At 39.6% G+C, this 19,830-nt stretch overlaps 1 protein-coding gene across 2 annotated transcripts in view; it reads right to left on the bottom strand.

The window, feature by feature from the left end:
- Positions 1–9,840: 9,840 nt before the first annotated feature.
- The window catches only part of galnt18b (UDP-N-acetyl-alpha-D-galactosamine:polypeptide N-acetylgalactosaminyltransferase 18b), a 70,407-nt gene continuing 60,417 nt past the window's right edge, over positions 9,841–19,830 (bottom strand). For both annotated transcript variants that reach the window (XM_079285414.1, XM_079285415.1), the window contains exons 8-11: positions 19,254–19,391; positions 16,662–16,757; positions 14,123–14,287; positions 9,841–10,544 (exon numbers count right to left, since the gene is read on the bottom strand). In XM_079285414.1, the coding sequence (XP_079141540.1) occupies positions 10,389–10,544; positions 14,123–14,287; positions 16,662–16,757; positions 19,254–19,391 (555 nt within the window). In that variant the 3' untranslated portion in view covers positions 9,841–10,388. The remainder of the gene's footprint in view (positions 10,545–14,122; positions 14,288–16,661; positions 16,758–19,253; positions 19,392–19,830) is intronic.

Here is a 19,830-nt window from a genome sequence, read left to right as displayed (position 1 = left end):
GTGAAGGAGAAAGGAGAGCTCTAAGGCACATTTTAGAGGTGGATTTGTGTGAGATCAGCAACTTCAGAGAAGACAATAAAATGTGGGCTACTGACTATGCAACATAAATGTGTTTATATGTTACTCATGAAGTTACAATAATTCACAGTCGTAATGTAGTGGGAGTCACTGACTACAGTTCAAAGGGAATGATAAAGAGATTAATGACATGAAAAGGAAAGACTGCTTCACACAGAGCTTTAGGTGGCATCTGATTTAACCTGTCGACAAGAGCTGATCTCTGTGTGAACCCTGTGGCTGTATTTGATAAACCCCGTCTTCCCTTTTTATTTTAGAAACGAGTCCCGTCACAGTTATGTGCCGGAAAAAATGTGTTCTCTGAATATCTTCATTCACTTTCCAATTAGCACACACCTCAGCTCAGCTGCATGCAAGCATTGACTAATCTGTCCTATAATCTCCCTCTCACACTGATCCCCCCCCACTGAGACACCCGTCACACTCCACTGAGTTAAGATAATAGATCTTCACTTGTTACCGTGATTGACTTAATAGATCCATCAGCTGTCACCTGTAAGCGTCACCTGTTCACTCTTCTGGCGACTTCTGATGTTCACAAATTGGCTGCTTGACGAGCGGCCAAGCGAAGTCAACATTGTTTTACCCTTTAAGGGAATAGTTTGACATTTTAGGAAATGTATTCACTTTCTTGAGGAGCATTAGATGAAAAAATGAATACCAAATATGAAGCTACAGCCAGCATATGGTTAGCTTGGGTTAGCATTTGGGTCATGTGTTTGACTCTGAGCAGCTGCCATGGAACCAATGTTGGTTACTGGTCCCAGCCAAGAAATGGTCTGCCACATAACCCAACATAAAATGATAAATTGATGATTTACACTTCCATTTTTGTATCGGTAAGGCAAATGAGCTTTAGAGGTGCAGGTATGTGGTTTCCCAGTTTCCCTGCTGCTGGCTCCATCTACAGACATGGGAGCGCTGTCAATCGAACTCTCATCAAGACAATGAATGAGCTTATTTCCCCAAAGTGTCAAACGTTTTAACTCTGTGCGGATCACACCACATCTCCAAAAAGATGTGCTCTGAATGGTTATCCATTCTCCATTGCCTAGATTGACTATATCTGCAATGTAAGAGCAATGTTTTACTAACCTCTGTCCTTTAGTGAATTTGTGAAATAGAAAATAGTTTTTTGTTTCGTGATTACTTTGTGGAATGAAGTGAGAGTCTCAAAAAGTAAATATCACTAAATTATTAGATAGAAGCCAATTTTTGAGTTTCAATATGGCAAGCAATCTGTTTTCTAAGGCTCATCTAATTGAGTTCTGTAAGGACATTCAGAAGTATTGACGGATTTTCTCCTGCAGTATATGCTGAGGATTATAGCTCATATACTGTGTGTACCCTTGATAAGTTCAGAGCCAGGTGGCCATAGAAATGAGCCTCTCTCTTTCTAAAGAACATGCCATTAGATCATTGCTCCCCATCTGCTGAGCAGATGCAGTTTGCCAGAGATTATTAATTTTGCATCTAGGTCAGCACGAGTTTTGTACATCAAACACATGGAAGAAACTTTAAAAAGAGATTCAAATAAAAGATACAAACGATTTGTTCTACCTTAATTGAGCTAATGTTTCAAATGCATTACTGCTCTTTGTCTCATGGAGACGCTTCCTTTTTTTCTAAAAACAGATATCGATGTGTTGTGATGAACCCATAATGTCCAGAGATGTCACTCAACATGGTGCACTGTCTTCTTCAATCAAGTGCAGATGAGTAACTTCCAGTTTATTTTATCAGTTAATTCCTTGTCTGTTTTTGCCCAATTCAAAGGGTCACAAAATAAATCTGAGGGGTCATGAGAATAATGATGGGGTAGGATATGAGAAAAATACACAAATGTATATACTTAACACAACAAGGCTGTCAGAGCTGTTCACACTCACTTCACTCCACTACTCAAAACAATAAATGATGACCTCCGCTGGATGAAGCTACCACTATCACTTATGGGCAGAAGATAACATGACAATACTTCCTAAAATAAATTACCTTTTCACAATGATCGCAACTCAACCCACCCACTCCTGGTTAAAATCTCTAAACTCAATCATTACTCAATTCTACTGGAAAAATAAGACACCAAGAATTAAACTGTCCACTCTCCAAAAACCGAAAACACAAAGAGGACTTGAAGCCCCACATTTTTCCCATTAGTCTCTAGCAAATCAACTTCAATACATTCTTAAATAGATCCAACCCAATCAATCATATAACGCATGCTTAGATACAGAACAAACAGTTTGTGAAGACATTCAGATTTACTATTTATCAGACAGTCTATCAAACGCCATCCTTGTTTCAAAGCATCAACAATAGCAGAAACTATTAGACAGCCTGGTCGAAATTTCACAAAATCACAAACATCACTTTTGCACATTGACATTTTACTCCCATCTGGAACAATCTGATTCCTGATTTTCCAAGTCACAAGAAAACACTAAATATCCACACATGGTCCGAAAAAGGCATCACACATCTGAAATACATCTTCAGTAATAGTACTCTGGTTTTATTCCCCCACTTGGTCTAGAAGTACGGCATCGGGGGCAGACACATTTTAGAATACCTGCAATTCAAATCATCTGTTCAATCAAAACTTAACATTAAGGCCACTAACCTATAACGTCCCCCCTCAATCTCAGAATGAATTGACATCCCCTCCTGAAAAATGCTAATCTCAAAAATATGTAGAATAATATCAAATTCTGACAAAACTCTAGCCATACCATCAATAAAATGGGAATTAGACTTATCCATTACTCCTGATGCTGACTTCTACATCTCATCTACAACTCATACAGTGTAAGATACTCCACAGAATTCACTACATTGGACAAACAATTTTTAAAATGGGATTCACATCAGACATCCATTCATATTGCACACAAAATAGCCTGAATAGCTATATTCACGTCACTTGGCACTGCACAACAATTAAACACTTTTGGAAAGAAATGACGTGAGTCACAATCCGTCTTCATGGGCTGGCGCATCCCATCATCCCCTTCACTGTGCTCACGAGGAGACATTTCAACAGTTTCATATACACATATATATAATCTTTAATATATATTATTATTGATTCTGGTCCTGTCTTTTGAATTATATATTATGTATCTATATCATAGCATATTATTATATTTATTGTAGACTAGTTCCCCCTGTGCTCCTATTATTACTACTGATGATATTACATTACTGAAATGATTCAATAAAATGTTGTCACTATTTCTGACAATGTTATATTGTTATTGTGATGATGATATTGTTGTTATATAAATCTATATGTATGTATGTATGTATTTATGTATGTGTGTATATATATATATATATATATATAAAGTATATAAAAACTCCCATGCAACCACAACCTCCCCTGTGGTGCTCCGTCCCATCCCTGACGGCTCAAGCTCAATTCGGGCTACTCTGACGGTTCCGTTTGGAGCAGGCTGCATTGGGGGTTTCTCTTAATAGGGATTGACAGATTGTGTGAGACAGGTGCAGAGAAGCCGTCATGTCTTTAATGTTATCTGCATTCAGGAGAACTCAGAATAGCACACTTGAGGGTGACAGTCGCATGTTTTTGAATTCATGTGAATCCAAAAAACAGACGACACAACAACTCTGATGTCTATAATCGGCATGAAACCACAACACATTAATACATACATATGCTGTGCAGAGCTCTTAGTGTTTACTTCGACAAACTGAAATCTTTCAGAGAGATCTAAATCCAGTGGAAGAACAGAAGCAGGATCATCTTTTGCTGCGGAAACCTTCATGATCAATTCGTGTTCGGGAGGATCTTGTATCAAATGCAGCTCTGTGCGCAGGAGGACAAGAATAGAAATAGAGTGTTGCTTCAGTGCTCACAAGATGTCTTTCTCAGCAGCCCTGCAGGAGTGGAGTGGCAGAGTCTAAATTCAGATTGCAGTGATTAGACATTGTTGGAGTGTGTCTACGATGTGAGTTCATGGACTGCAGCATTTTCTACTCATTTAGATCAAAGTCTAAAATCCGTCGGGCTAGCAGTGTCAGGGGTGGATATTGTCAGTGAGCAGTCAGAAGGCTACTATTGTTGTCACAGCAAAATGGACCATAAATATGTTTCTGATCTAAAATAATCTACCTACCATGTGTGACAAGCACCAATTGAATTACCCTGCCCTTCAGAATAAGTTTCCTATTGTGATTGCAGTTTATTGATTGATTTTAGTTCATATCTATTGATCACATTTCACACACGTGAAGACAGAAAGACAGGTACAATCAGTAGTAGCAAAGCAAAAAATTACACAAAAAAAAGTCTTATTACACATTCTAGGTTTTCATTACATAAAAAGGAATTCAGCAGGTTTGACACAGTAAACATGAAGTACATCGAGGTCATGATGAGTGATTCAGTGGCATAGATACCTTCCTCAAAAGAGCAATAATGACAACAAAGACTTTCTACAGATTTAACTTCAGTGAGAAGTTACTAAAAGCTAAAAGCAAATGGCGTGCAAATAATACAGTCAATACCCATTTCACTGTTTCTTCTGATTTATAGGCTTCCTCTTGGAGCCTCGTCCATCACTGTCAAAAGCCAGTTCAATTGAAATGGATAAAAAGTCAAAATGACTGCGGTACAGTTATTGTCTATGTACATCCTCTCACTTGTTAACAGTTATTGAACATAACAATAGTAGCACAAGTAAAGTATATTGAGATGCCAGCTGCCCAGGCAATGAGCCGCATGGCTTTATAAAATGTGTGTTTTTGAACGGCTGATATAGAAAGCTAAACTATGTAATATTCAGGCTCATTGTTTTAATTAACAGCTGAAAAACAAAGTAACTATTAATGACCTGCAGTGTTCAAATGGGAAAAAGAAAAATAGCATGACCGATTCATGCAAGTAAAGGTTTTAAAGCTGCACTAATCAATATTTCTATGTTAACAATGGTTTTAATGATTATGTGTAATGTGAAATGTGTCACTTGTAGTACTGAAATCACATGTATCACCTGACTCTGCAGTTCCCATCAGTTCTACGCTGCATTTCAGCTTCTGTCAGCTCGTTGTTTGTTTACGGCCGCATGCAGCAGGCAGCTATTTTCAGCAAAAAAGCTATAAACTCACTATTTACTACCTGCCCAGCAATGCAACAAACAGACAAAGTTGGCAACTAGCTGGGGAACACAGCGGAGCATTCAGCAGCTAATAATGAATTTAAGAAGGAGGGAGTCCACACAAGGTGATATAATACTTCAAACCAACACAGTTATTCAATGTCAGTTAACACAAAACAAACAGTGCAGTGTGTATATTGGCAAAAATGCTGTGGAATTGTTTAAGGTGCAAAACTCGAAGGCAACAATGCTGGGTGAATGTCTGCTGAGGAGACAGTGAACACATGGACCAGCTTTTATAGCCTGGAAGGTCCAAGTGAGCTTAATCAAGACAATGACCCTGAAATATCAGCCCACTGCCTGCCAAGGTTGACAGAGCAGCCTCCAGGACAGTGGGAGGGCCGTTACATGAGGCAGACATTTCTCTCAGGAGATGGTGGAGACCAAAACAGAGCTAACAAAAGAGGACTGTTACTGTTCACCAGGTGGCCTGAAACACAACGCCAGTAAATGCTACTGTTGCTCCGTATCTGCTGGATAATGAATTTAACATCAAAATAATATATCAACTTTATAAAGTGCAAAAATGTCTGTGATTTAGATACAACTTATTCTGCCCCCAAATTGTATGGTAATTAATACAATTAACAGTTGAAATAACAGCAAATTTATTAATTATTCATATTTTTGATTAATTAGGCAACTTTAAGCAGACAGTATGGGCACAGGATAAGAGTGTAATCTACTGAAACATGTTTGCCTGTGTGATGAGAGAGGATTTACCCTTCACTTTCAGCCTTTTCATGATTACTTAACGCCTCCCATTGAGCTTAATTTCCTTATCCAAATCTCTTATCCACCATTACGTTCTCTTACCTCACATACAGCACGGACAGATATGCACAACAACAAATAGATCTGTCAGCCTGCTCATTTGCATAGGTCAAAGCATTCAAGTGTGAAATAAAAAGAGGAAAAGATTAAAGTTACATCTGCATCTGCGGTCAATTACATCCTGTCAGCTAACGCGCTCACCTATGGTCCGTCGCCTGGGGATATCGGAGAATGAAAGTTTAGGACTTGTTGGCATGGCAACGTGGCTACAAAGTCGGATTCACGTTCACAGAAAACAATTAACAGTGACATTTATCCACATGTGAAGCATTTTGGCTGCACGGTGAACACATATTTCTCGCCCACGTGCATTGTTCTGGTAAATCATTTTTTTCCCCGGCTTAAAGCATCCTCCCTCTGACACTGTTGTCTTCCTGTTTATTGTAAATGAAGATTCATTTCATTGTTGGCATGGTTTATGTTTATTTTCAACTGAGAATTATAGCTGCTGGACTATTCCCAGTTTACCTTTCTGTGTGTTGTCCCGTATGCCCTGCAGGTATTGACAGCTTCCCTTCAGCTACTTGTAGCTCACCTGCAGGAGAGAGAACAGAGAAAACCTCCTCTCTCGATCCTGAGGGCTGTTATTCTCACTTCTGACAAGCTGCTTCTTTTTGCCATGAGGTACTACAAACTCAGCTGATTCCCCTGATCACACCAAGACTTCTGCCAGCAATATGTTCCTCAATGGTTTATGTCTCAATGTCGAGCGCAGAAAATAATGACAAGACATGATAGGTTGCCTCTCAGAGCCTCCTCCCACAAGAGACAAAAAGACGAGTTATAGAAGTAGAGTGGGAGAGAGAGAGATGTTGACGTTGATTTGATCTCAAGGAATTGTTCAACATATTTGGAAATATGCTTATTTTCTTTATTGTCGAGATTTAGATGAAAATATCTATACCACTCTCATATCTGTAAACTAAATATGAAGTTACCGCCAATAACTAGTTATGTTAGCACATAAAGACTGGAAACAGGGGACACAGCCCTGCTGCTCTGCACTACAGTATCAGAATTAGCCTGCTATTGAGTCAGGACAGCGACTTTACAAACTGTTGTAAATACTTTTAATATGACCTATGTACAAAAATGCTTAGCGTATAAATCTAAGGGCGTATAAGGGCTATGTCATGAAAAGGAGCCATACTTTGTGTGGCAGTAGATTAAGGTTTAATCATCGGATGGATCTTGCATTGGATCCAAAACTACATTTAACATTTAAGAATTTTAGTTTTACAATCATCCTACCCATTAACGATATTAATTATTAAGTATGTGCGTAGCAGTTAAAAAACAAGTAACCTCCTTATCCTCGCTTGTCATGGTCCCATGTATTTCCAATTTGTTTCATGGTAGGTGTCCAGTAAGTATTTGCGTGCAGTAAACTCAAGCTTCACCTGAGCTACATGCAGCTAGACTTTATACCCACATCTCAAGTCCCAAAGGATCTCTTTGCACTTAGTGTAGCAAAGCTAAAAGAACAGGAGAATGCCATTTAGACAAATTGCGAGTGTCAATACTGGATTTTGAAAAGCTGATGAAACTGCATTGCTGGCTTTAAGTTAAATAATACCAATAATGTACGAAAGATGTTGAATATTTCAAGTTTTTTTGAAAAGCAGACACTAAACTGTATTGCCTCATCTGGAGCTTCCTGTTAACATACAATGAGAGTTGGGAACTTTTGTTTTGAAAAAGAAAATAGCCTCTTCCTAAATTCCCTGTTGAGGCACAGTTACCTTCTCTGTCTATTATTTTGAAAGAACTAATTCCAGCCCTAGTTTCCTGTTAAGATACAGTGAGAGTTGGGTGAATTAATTTTGAAAAACACGCCTCATCCTGAGCTTCCTGTTAAGATGTTGCTTATTTTATTTTGAAGGGTTGGTGGTGGGGAGGGGGTGATGGGCTTCCAGCATTCACACCAATTAGAACAATAAAAAAAAAACTACTCAAAAAAATCTTTTCCTGGACACATTTTCACCCATTTTTTATAGTAAACCTTCTTTTCCCCCACAAATAATATACACTGCCCCTTTGGTCCAAATAGTTTTTACGTCATTTTTCATTTAAAAGACAAAATCTGTGACTTCTGTAAATTTAAAATGAAGAAGCTCTTCACAATAAAACCTCTTTTCACCATCAAATTGCTCATATGAATAAAATATTCAGGACAGCTGCTCCAGAAAGTCAGAAGAGGTACTCATTAAAAGTCTGTCATTAATTCTCATATCAAGGCAAATGAAGATACTAGATCTCAAAGGGAAGACAGACATATTATCACCCCGGCTTCATCAAAATCAGGCCAGCTCTTCTCAGAGGTGTTGCGTGTGACTCATGCTCACACAGCTCCATCACTGTGGGATATGGTTGGATGTATGTTTTACTGCACATTTACAGAGAATATAATCTCGGCAGTGTACTTTGTGCCAACCTAAAAAATTGACGAAAAACCCTATTTCAAGTCATTTTGTGGCACAAATGATGTTCTAAATCAACAAGGGTGATAAATGTATGTATGATAATCGAATATTAAGCAAATATACACACAGATTCCCTATCTACATCCTTTTTAAAGCTGAAGGAAATGTTTGTAGCGAGCACCACTAGGGAATCAGTACGAGAGGTCAACTAAAAGCGTCAGTAATGTGCATGAGAATACTGTTTTGTTGAATTGCTTTCATTCAAAAGTTTGAGCATGCAGAGGCGCTCTTATTGCATATATTAAGACGTGTTAGTGAGGGAGGTCCTTTTGATGAAAGTGGGTTTCCATGTATATTTAATGCCATGGTTTGCCGAGCTCTGCTTGAATGTGGATGGTAATGAGGACTGACACGTTGAAAACAGGCTGTGCCACTCGTCTCCTCCCCAGGTGCACACAACAGTCGGAGCAGAAAGCAGCCCCGTTTCTCTGCTTCTGCCCTTGCATTTGTAATTACAAACTGACACCGCTTCCATGACTCTACTTTGTAAATGCTTTGTGTGTGTGTGCGCGTGTACATCAGTCTGTATTGCTCAATAAAAGGTCATTTTAACAGCCATATCTATGGTGGCCCTGAGAGTTCAACATACTGCAACTACAACGCAAATAGAAAAAAACAAATGCAAATTAAGAAATCATAATCAGCTTGACAAGCTATCAATTCATTTTGTTGTCTTGCAGATATGGAAAAAATACTGCCAATGCAGAAACACACTTAGGTGGAACACCTCTCAACCATGTTGGAGAATTAGCCAATTTAAGTTTATTTCAGTTTGAACTTTCTGAATGATTGATCTATAGTGTATATAGTGCACATTGAAAAGCCGTTCACACTACTGCATGTCTCCATGAAAGGCGATACAGCAGCTCTGCAAAGGTGCTGCTCACGCCACACCTGCTGTGGAAGACGCGGTGAAAATCACGAGTAACTACATCATCCACAAACCACGGCAGCGACTCGCGTGCATGGGCACCTTCATCAGTTTTAATTGTCGCCTGGAAACTTGTTTTACAACTCAGTTCTCTGCAACTTGCAACATTTCTATATCTGGTTGTGTTGTCTGACTTTGCAGTGCGTTCCGTTACGCTGTAGACCGGTGAAGAGGTTTTCTACCTTTGCTTGAGTTTTGTGTCTTTGCATATGTCTTCTGCAGTTGCAGTGCATTGAACTCCCAGCGCCAACGTACACATTCAAAAATGTTTGACATTCAAAAATATAGTTGGGATTGATACCAAGTTCAAATTCTTTTAATTTCAATGGTAGGGCAAACCTTTTTGTCAAGATTTGAACAGAAAAAAACACTTGCACTCAGTAGTTTACATCAGTTATTTTACTGTTATATATTACAAATAATCAAAATGTTTAAATGTAGAAAAGAATCTATCATTTTCAGATTTATTCCAACATTTTCCCACAACTGTTCAGCTGAATCGTATAGTAAACCTACAAACCTGAGACACTAAATAACAATAATTACAGCAGGGACAGGTTCAGAGAACTTGCTACACAGTAGCAATCATGAACAAAGTACAAAAACATATTGGACCCATGACATCTTTTAAGTCAACGAAAATCTGACTGTACTATATTTACCACAAAATATACCTAATATACTACCTTGTCAAATCTGCAAAATATCCGCCAACTATGGCTGATCCTGTAGGCAAAATAAAATGTTTAACATTTACGATGTGATGTCGACTCGGCTCATCAGAGGACATCGTGTTCCAACAATGCACTGCTCTTCTGTCAGACTCCTAATTATTATCCTTTCACACACACGTGCACACAAAAAAACACCAACTTCATCTATTCAGTCCAGTGTTAAGGAGTTGCTAAAGAGCACGTTTGTGATGAACCATTTCTGTCCAGTGCATTTCTGCAGAGCCAGTTGGTAGCCAAACTCATTGTCGCTGCTCACTACAAGCTCTAGGCATCTCTTTGATTTCCTGTTCTGAATGGATCCTCCCTGAAAAGATAAAAGCAGGATGGTGAAAATTGTCCGGGCCTCGAGAGAACAATTTTTGGGCACAATATAACTTTCCTTCTTTAAACCCACACTGGTGTGAATGGATATGGATGTGTGCTGCTGAAGCGCCCTTAGCACTGAGCGTTTTGGCTGAATCACACTACCGTCCTTGTTGGGCCCACCAGATAGCATCAGCAAGGTTTCAAGGCAAAAACAACATTGGAATTGCCAGTGTAGTCATTAGCGTTCTTCCTAGCAAGGGCCAAGTTTTTTACACCGCAGAAAAGAGGAAGGCCAGACACAAAAACAAAACAGACAAAATCATCTGGTATTGAGGTGGAAGATAAATTGAAACAGAGGAATGCAGGACGTCAACATTTCAGTTCTAAAGCCGTTACGACATTGTTTAAATCTTTCAAAATGTACAAACTTTAATGTATCAGCTATTGCCAGAGTCTGAATAGAGCGAGCACATTAGCTCTACAGAAATATTCCAGCATGTCCTGACGAGTGAGGCAGAATTATCTCATTACGGTGTCAGGGCAGACCAAGGGCAAGCGACTGAAGAGGAGACTTTCAACAGTCAATACAGTGTGGAGGAGAGCTGCGGGGGGAGCGCCAGGATTTCCAATGCTGAGGGATTTGGGAGGAAAAAGACCTTAAGATTGGACAGGTTGTACAGACTGAACCAAATTACTCTTTGGCCTGAGTTTGGCCCGTCTGTGAGGTCCAAGAGACATTTCATTTTAATAGATAACAGATGGTAATAACTGTTGAAAGTGGGCATTTATGGACCAATATGTAGTGGTGTCCTGAGCCAGCCCATAAAAGCAGTGAACCAGTGAATCAGGGATTTGTTTTTAACTTAATGAATCAGCTACAAAAGCCAGATTTGTTTCAGACCCCCGGTCTAGGTTACAGCAGCTTCAGCCGTGAACTGCAGAGATTATTAAATTATTACACTCGATGATGCTTGAACATTTGAACCATCTCCATGACAACTGAGCTGAGCTGAACTCCAAACTCCAGCCGAAAGCTTTCGAAACAACATTTAACATTATTTTGCTTAACTGCTGTTTGCAGGATCTACAATTTACCTTTGAGCTCAACCATTATGTAAAAGAACATGAAAAAGAACACAATATATTTATTTTTATTTCTGCCTTTTAGGTTTTAAGTTTAGAGCAGAAATTAGGAAATCGTTTTACACAATTTTAAAACATTATTTCAACAGTTTGACGCAGACAAACGAGTTTTCCGAGGCTGGATCAGATCTTGGCGGTGTGCACTGCAAAAGAGTGCTTTAGCCCAGAAACACCTTAACCCACCTGTTTAAACCCTATTTAGAGTTGGCCTCAAACTCTTAGTTGGTGCGTCCTTGGTTATGGGGGCTCTCGGGTGATTTGTATACCTCAGCATACCTGCTTGCAGATGTAATTGTTACAGTTGTCTTATAATAACTATTTGTTTTGACATTCAGGTAAGAAACCTATATCAAAAAATGTCGACCTTTAGGAATAATTAAAGCTTTGACCAGCCTGTTTTTTTTTTCACTGATGGTGTTACGGCCTGAGTGACCAACAGTAGTAATAATAAATACTAGTATATATATTACAGCAGACAAAACCAGGTAACAACTTAGTCTTATGCAACAATATATTTCAAACAATTAATGTACAGGCCAGGTGTAGGCTGTAGAACCCCATAGGCTGCACCAAATGGCCTATTTAGAGGAGAGTTCTTGGGGTCTATTGAGTTATCGGGCTGAATAATTAGGCTCAATTGTCATTCAGTTTCACTTTAACTCGATCTTAGATATGATCACAGATTTGAGTTGGACAGTCTATAGCTTCTGTACCTCGGTTAAGTCTGATACCAGGTGAGCAGTGTTTTCTTCTCGAACTTGAATTCGGTCGAACATTTTAATCATGTAAGCTGATTTCTTTGTCGGCCAGGACAAGTCACCTATCGGTTCTGTGGACTTCATTTTTTAGACAATGATGCAGCGGTAGAAGTTGCTACGAGCAGTTTATTTCAATCCATGGATGTAGCAATCTTTCTGGCTCTTTCACAGAGGGATGACGATTCCATTCTTAATCCTGCCTACGAAGCTCTGATTGGCCGATTGTTTGTTTCTCAAACCTGCTGAAACAGCAGTCCGGCAACACAACACCAGACCTATTTGAATGTCTGAACAAATCAAAGATGTGGGTGGTGATTCGGAGGCCTGGAGCGAGGCCAAACTCAAACCCAGAATCCCTGCATACATGGAACGTAACTGATAGAAGAAGCTGCTCGGTTTCACTCAGCCAAGTTCTCTATATGACAGGAGGGAGGGGGCCGATGAATGTATATGTGAGCAAATAGCACGTGGGGGGTTGTTATTTGATTTAGGGTCCTATGGTTTGCTGGGGATTTAATTATATGCTATATACAGAACAATCTGTATTTGTTACAGAAAAATATATACATTTAGGCCTATCACCCACACATACCCTCAAAACACACAAGCAGGACAAATCATACAGTCCCACCCACTGAACATGTGCATGCTCTATTAGTCAGCCTCTGCCAATATGACAAATCTATACATGCAAGCACATATTTCATTTCTCTCACAAATCAAGGCTTATCAAGATCACTTCTTCTTGGACAATGAGAGGTTTTTACAGTGGATGGAGGAAGTGAAGTAATTTAGCAAATTTCACTGAGAAAATATTAAGAATATCTTCACTTAATCCGGTTTTGTGCAACATTTGAATGAAAAAAACAAAAAATGTCTCATATTTGTACAGTGCCCCGTTCCCCAAAGTTGCTATGGCTGCATCAGGAAATCTATTTCAGCTTGAGCTCAACACTTTGCACATGTGCAGTCAAAATTGTCAATAATTGATGCCGCATTTCATAGACTTGATCTCCAGCTTTGCTGACATGTCCCCATCCTGCATACTAAATATTGCAAAGTTAACTAAAATAACCTTCAGCATGAGGATATGTGATGTATAAGCTCAAGCATTATAAAAACTTCTCCCACTTTCACACCGACATGCTGTAAAACCAAACGCATGCACTTGTAGTGGCAGTCCAGCAGTGACAGTGACATAGTCATAAAAATGATTTTACTGGTTATAACAAGCATCTAATATGAAGCATATTTGGGATTTTATGCATATTTGACTGAAAGAGGAATAAATGCTATAATTAACACTGCACTGACAGCATGGCTGACAACAATAGGAGATCTATTGAGCCCAAATCAAAGCATGCAGTAAATCCAATTCACCCGCTGTCATGGGGCATTTTGTGAGGTGGCTGCTTGATCTGTTAAAACACATTTTGCAAGCACAGCTAATGAAGGAAGACAATCATTAAGTTTCAATGACTGTTCATGTGTAAATGAGTTAGAGAACGGAGGCATCAGACAGTAAATTAAACCACTTGCATGATTAAACGCTACCTCCACAGTTTTCCTGTCACGTCCAACAAATGACCTTAACTGAGGCCGAGTATGAACAGAAAGCTGCACGTTAACCTCGTGTTTTCTGACCGTGTGTGAAGGCTGTATTAAGGGGCGTCACCTGAGTGAAGAGCCAGTGGAGCTTCATGCGTTTGGCGGTGGCATAGCTGCACTCGATGAGGCGCGGCCTGCTGTTCACGTCCACCAGGCACTTGTTGTCGTCATCGTCAACTGTTGGACTGAGGAGCCCGATGTGGAGCTCCTGAGTGCTGGTGTAGTACACATTCTGCAAGAAACAGCACATCCTGCTACAAACTAACTGCTAAGTGCTGTACTGTAGGCTGAGACTGCTGTGGTTGACATTTCGATAATGGTCCCTGCAGAGCTGTATAAGACCATACAGGTAATAAACTATGCAGCAAATGAGGATTGCACTTGGGTTGTCTTTGGGTAGGAAAGAGACATTTATATAGACGAGATATGCATATTTATACAGTTATCCTGAATGAATGGAGGACAAGAAAAAGCCAAGCACACAAAAGAAGCTCATTATTAATTCAGTAATGGTGAGAAAACCAGAATAATTGTGCCCCTCTCTTGCGCATATTTAGCTGACAAAAAACGGAAAATCATTTTCAGGAATTTGGCAGGAGAAGAATTTTCTGTATTCAAAAAGGGAAAAAAAAAGGCTTTGCAGAATGAGCATGAGAGAGGGAAGAGAGAGGGAATCTGTGGATTGTATTTACAGATAGAGCAGCGCTCAGAGTCTGTTGGCGTAACGCTGGCTTTAGTTTGTTGTAGTGCACACAGAGTGACAAACTAGAGGTCGTGAAAAAACAAGGATGGACTGCATGAGATTGCTAAATTGTGCATCTTACAGAGGTGGAAAGTAAACTGAATGTACTCCAGGGCTGCAATTAAATAATTTTGAGATACTTCTACCAAGTAAACGCGACAGATTAACAGCTGTTGAAGGAGTTAGATTCATATCGAAGCAGACAAACAGGGACTTGTGTCTGTAGAAGTCTCTATATTTCCTTAGCTTGTCTCTGACCTAACACCTTGATTAGCTCTCAAAGCACCCCAAGATATGTTCTTTTATAAAAAAAAATGTAAAAAAGAAGCAGGGTCATGTTTGCTTATTCTGCTGCTTGTCTGATTTTCACTCTTATCCTTCTCTTACTCTTATCTCATATCGCCCAAAACAGCCTCCTGCCTCCTTCACACCAGACGTTAAACAGTCTGACGAGTGTGAACATTTTATATGTGCTGCTCATTTTGGGAGCCGCACAGACTGCCAGGCCGTGTGTGGCTGTGCTTTCTATTGTCGCCGTGCTTAAGTCTGTATATTTTATTACCGCTTGAGCTGAAGTGTTGTACTGTATGTTTGCTGACAACATGCTTTTGTAAAGTCAGTCACGTGTTGGATTTGGAAGCTTTGGAATACGCTTTCCTTTCATGTCTCGCTGTGCAATTTTCTTTCAGCACGTTGATGTACTGCATTTACAGCAGCATCTTGGACACAATGTTACAACTCTCCCAAAGCAACTCAGTGACATTTTGAATGAGCAGCAAACATTTGCTAAGTATACGTGTCATTCTAGAGGCAATCCGGGGTCCAATTCCTCTCCGTGATGTAACGCTGAAACATAAAAATAGAGCAGACTAGATTTGTCTTGCAGAGGAGATCCCTAATCTCATTAGGAATGCTGGTGCTACTCCAATCCATTGTTTGAAATGCCTGGATTTATGAGAGATTTATAGCATATAACCGATTTATAATTCGCAAGTTTTAAAGTTATCGCGGTCTCCAACTGTAGAAGTTGAGTTTTTTTAAAGGAAAAAGTGTTACTGAGATTCCACAAGATTATGCAGATTTCTCCTGCATCCGTTTTAATTTGCACTGTGGCGCAAACATCAATACAAGGTGTAGAGTGTGAAACTTCTGATAGATTCATTTGAATCAAGAGGGATAATGTAAGTCAAGCCTCACACTGTAAGACAAGTTTACAAGTGTCACGGCAAGGTTAAACAATCTCTAAAAACAATCTCCTCAGACATAATGGGATGGAGGAATCGATTGGAGCTGGAGACGCTGGAGAAAGTAAATGATCAAGCTGTGCTAACATTTGTAGACACTTACTGCCTATTATTTTGGGCTGGGATATGTCCTGAACAAGTAGTCCAGGGATACGGTTTTCAAGACAGTGACTGGCGAAAAACAGAAGCAAGCGGTTGAAATGATCCTGAAGTCTATCAAAGCTGGAGACAGTGATGAATGTTCAGGTACAATCTAACTTACCGTCATTAAAAAAAAAAAACCCAGGATTTTACATTGTGTTTGGTCAATAACGTGGCATTTTACTCTGAGCTGGACTCAGTTATGACATGTCAGCCCTAAATGGAGGTGTATGGAAACTGGAGTTTAATATATAACACAGGAGTGTTTCTGTAAAGGGCAAAATAGAAAACCTGATCCTGTTTTATGAGGTAAAGCTACTGAGTTTGACCCAATCTGAAAGCAGAGGAAGGTTATTGTTCTTCAAAATGAAACGGGTTTTATTGAGTAAGAAAATCCCGAGATGGAAATAAAACATAGAGGTGGTATAATAAATCTTTATGCTGCTCGTTGCTTAAAACAGGAGATAGAGGGCTCTAACCTGAGGTGTCATCCCGTGACAGAGATACAAGATGGGGACATTGTCATTGTCGGGCCCCTGGTCCAGACACAGATCATTCTTCAGGGAGTTTTTCAACTGGAAGACAAAGAAAATCACATACAGTCACAGATGCATAAACAAAGAAACAAAATATATGAATTGTCGAGGGGTAAAATCAATGATATGACAGTGTTTGCATGAACAAACTAACCCAGACATTATTCATGCTCAGGTCAGTATTGCTACTATGAATAACTTAGTGACTTAATAACGGTTTCTAACTTTGAGGATGCACCAGTGAGCTTCAATTTAAGTCCATCACAGCTTGAACATGTTGCACGACTCCTCTCCTGCAGACTTTATTCCATAAAGAGGACTTCTTTCAAAGGACTCTGTTCCTGTTTGTAACTGCTCTCAAAACAGGATATATTGAGAACAAATGAGACATTTCAGATGTGTTAAAGGCCCTGAAACCTTTTTTTCTTCCTATAAATGATGAGGTCCTACATGAACACACTGTTTTCTGCTAAAGTTGTGACAGTTTGGGATATTTCACAAGATAGACCCACCCACACAATCCTGACGAAGCAGATTAGCTGAGTTTTTGATTCTTTAACTCTTGCTAAATAATACGATTTTTTTTTCTTTATCTTGAGAATATGTCTGTAATATTATGTATTTTTGTATTCATGGTCATCTATCACGAGTTCATGCAGTATTTTCCGTTAAAACATGTGATTTTGTCTTGAATGCTTAGTATTGATGGTGATCTTTAAGTCGCGTGATTCTATGTTTCATAAGGAAACTGACAACAACCTTAGACACCATCCTGATGAAGAACAAAAAAGCTGGAAATGTGTTGTGAGGCGAATAGAACGTTGTGTACTAGACTATGAATAATGTTAACAGATAATTCCTGTGTGGTGTCCAGCTCACAGATAAACCCATACTGCCAAAACACAGTGAGAGTGAGGAAGCAGCATCTAGAACCTGCTCTCTTCAACTCTGCAGCACATTATTTCCTCTACAGGGGAAACTATTATTCCAACATAAAGCACAGCCTGCTGCGGTGCCGTGCTTGATATGAAAATGTATTCACACGGTTGAATGAGTTTGGACAGGTGTTTCAAAACAAAAAAAGTGAAAAGAATGATCATCTAATACCAGCGTCCGCCTGGTATATTCTCTGAGTTTCACATAAAGAGAATATAAACATTAAAGGCTATTTAGAGAAAATATAGAAGAAGTCTGAGCCGGTTGAAAACGTGAATAAACACTGAATCCTCTTAAACTCAGTTTTGCTTTATAAAAATGTAAATCTGAAGCGTTACGCTTGATGACCATGACTCAGACTTTGAGGCCCAGAGGGTTATCCATGTGCATCATGACAAAGGTCTGCCTGATTGCGAGTTACAAACTGCTCCGCAGGGAGCTCCAGGGATAGTGGTTTTGCGTGGGGAGTGAATTAGGTAAAGATGTGAGATCAGACAAACACAGCTATGGGAAGATTCAGCTCCCCATTGGTTCAGGAGATATCTACTTCTATCTAATGATCAGTAAAATCCACAGGCAGATCAGCTCTACCAGTGGAGATATAGTAAATATGAAACAGTGACACCTGTGGGGACAGCATCAGCTTAAAGTAGAATGGCATTAAGAGCATCTTTAGTTTCTGTAATGTGTGATGTGTGTCTGACTGAGACGTGATATCCTTCAGATTCGATTGCACTGCTCTATGTGGGCATGGCTCAGCGAATACGGAGCCATACAGAGCTGCAGAGGGAAGTTGGCCTCCACCTGCACCCTCCACCTCGTTTCATCCACATTTTTAGATCAGGAGGAGGAAGACACAGATATGAATAAATTAGACCTCAAAACATTCCTCAGAAATGTCAAAGTTTTTGCACGAAAAAAAAAAGAAGAGGCTTGGCAGGTAACGACTCTTCAAACCACCGCGACTGACTTACCCATCAAATGCATGTCGCAAATATAGAATAATGAGGTCAACTTACTCGAGGAAATGAATGTAATGAGGCCGGTCTATTTCCTCACCATATTCATGCACCTTTTGTCAGTTTGTAATGAAAACAATCCTCCATACAACATAGAAAGCAGTGCCATAATATTGCAGTCTGTGTGTCACTGTGTATTCGGGTTCAGCACAGTGATGTGAGGTGGGAGGACAGTGGAAATAAAGCTGTTTGAGAACAACTAGGAATGGGCAAAAAGAAACACCGTCAACCCCCATTGGCTATCACTTTGTCGAGCGTCTCTCACTAATAAAATTCAGCTGCAAAGCCCTCAAGTGGGAAATACTACATCTGTACATATACATTTAAATTAATCTATACGTGTCTATTTGCATTACAGTAAGCTAACAGAAAATTATTACTCTGTAACTTCTGAATTGAGAAGGAAAGAGTGAAAGCTGCTGCAGCAAACCTCCTCTTTGTGTGAACTGTTTGTGCTCCTGACAGCAGCCATCCGGATCCAACACAAGGGATTAAAATGATTTGCTCAGGCACGGTTTAGACTTGTTTTGTCTTTTGCAGACGCTGGATTACATTTGGGGTGAAGAGGCAGGCGGCTTACTACTCCATATGCGATGGTGTCGCTGTACATCCTCATCTCAGGGTAGATGTTGACCAGGTACCATCGGAAGGTTTTACACTGCAGCCTCTTCCTCAGTGCCTTCCTCTCAGAGATATCGCCAATATCAATGCCCGGGTCCTGGGTTAAAACACACACACACACACACACACACACGGAGAGAATCACACAGATGCACACAAAGCATACAATTGATTAACTGTAGCTAGTGGAGAAGCAAATCAGTAAATGGGCCATTGAGAATCATTGTGCAGCCATTTGTTGTGGATTTGAAAAGCTTCTGCAGGGTTTTGATTTTTTCCTGGTCTGATTTAAAAAACAACAACAACCGAACTATTCCAGTGTTGCACTTTTTCCCTCCACTACATTTATCTGATGACTATAGTTACTGGTTACGTTTCAGATCAATATTGTACATAGAAAAACATGCATGTAATCTTAAAGAATACGATACATTGTTTAGATTAAAACATCCCATCTAAACTTTTCAAATCATTTCACATGCACAACTGTTTGAGGCCGAAAGAGGGAAAAACAAATGAGAGTATAATTTCAGATT

This window comes from Melanostigma gelatinosum, assembly GCF_949748355.1.
Source record: "Melanostigma gelatinosum genome assembly, chromosome: 2".
Classification (NCBI taxonomy): Eukaryota; Metazoa; Chordata; class Actinopteri; order Perciformes; family Zoarcidae; genus Melanostigma; species Melanostigma gelatinosum.
Note: the sequence above shows the minus strand (reverse complement) of the source record. Positions and strands in the feature narration are given on the sequence as shown.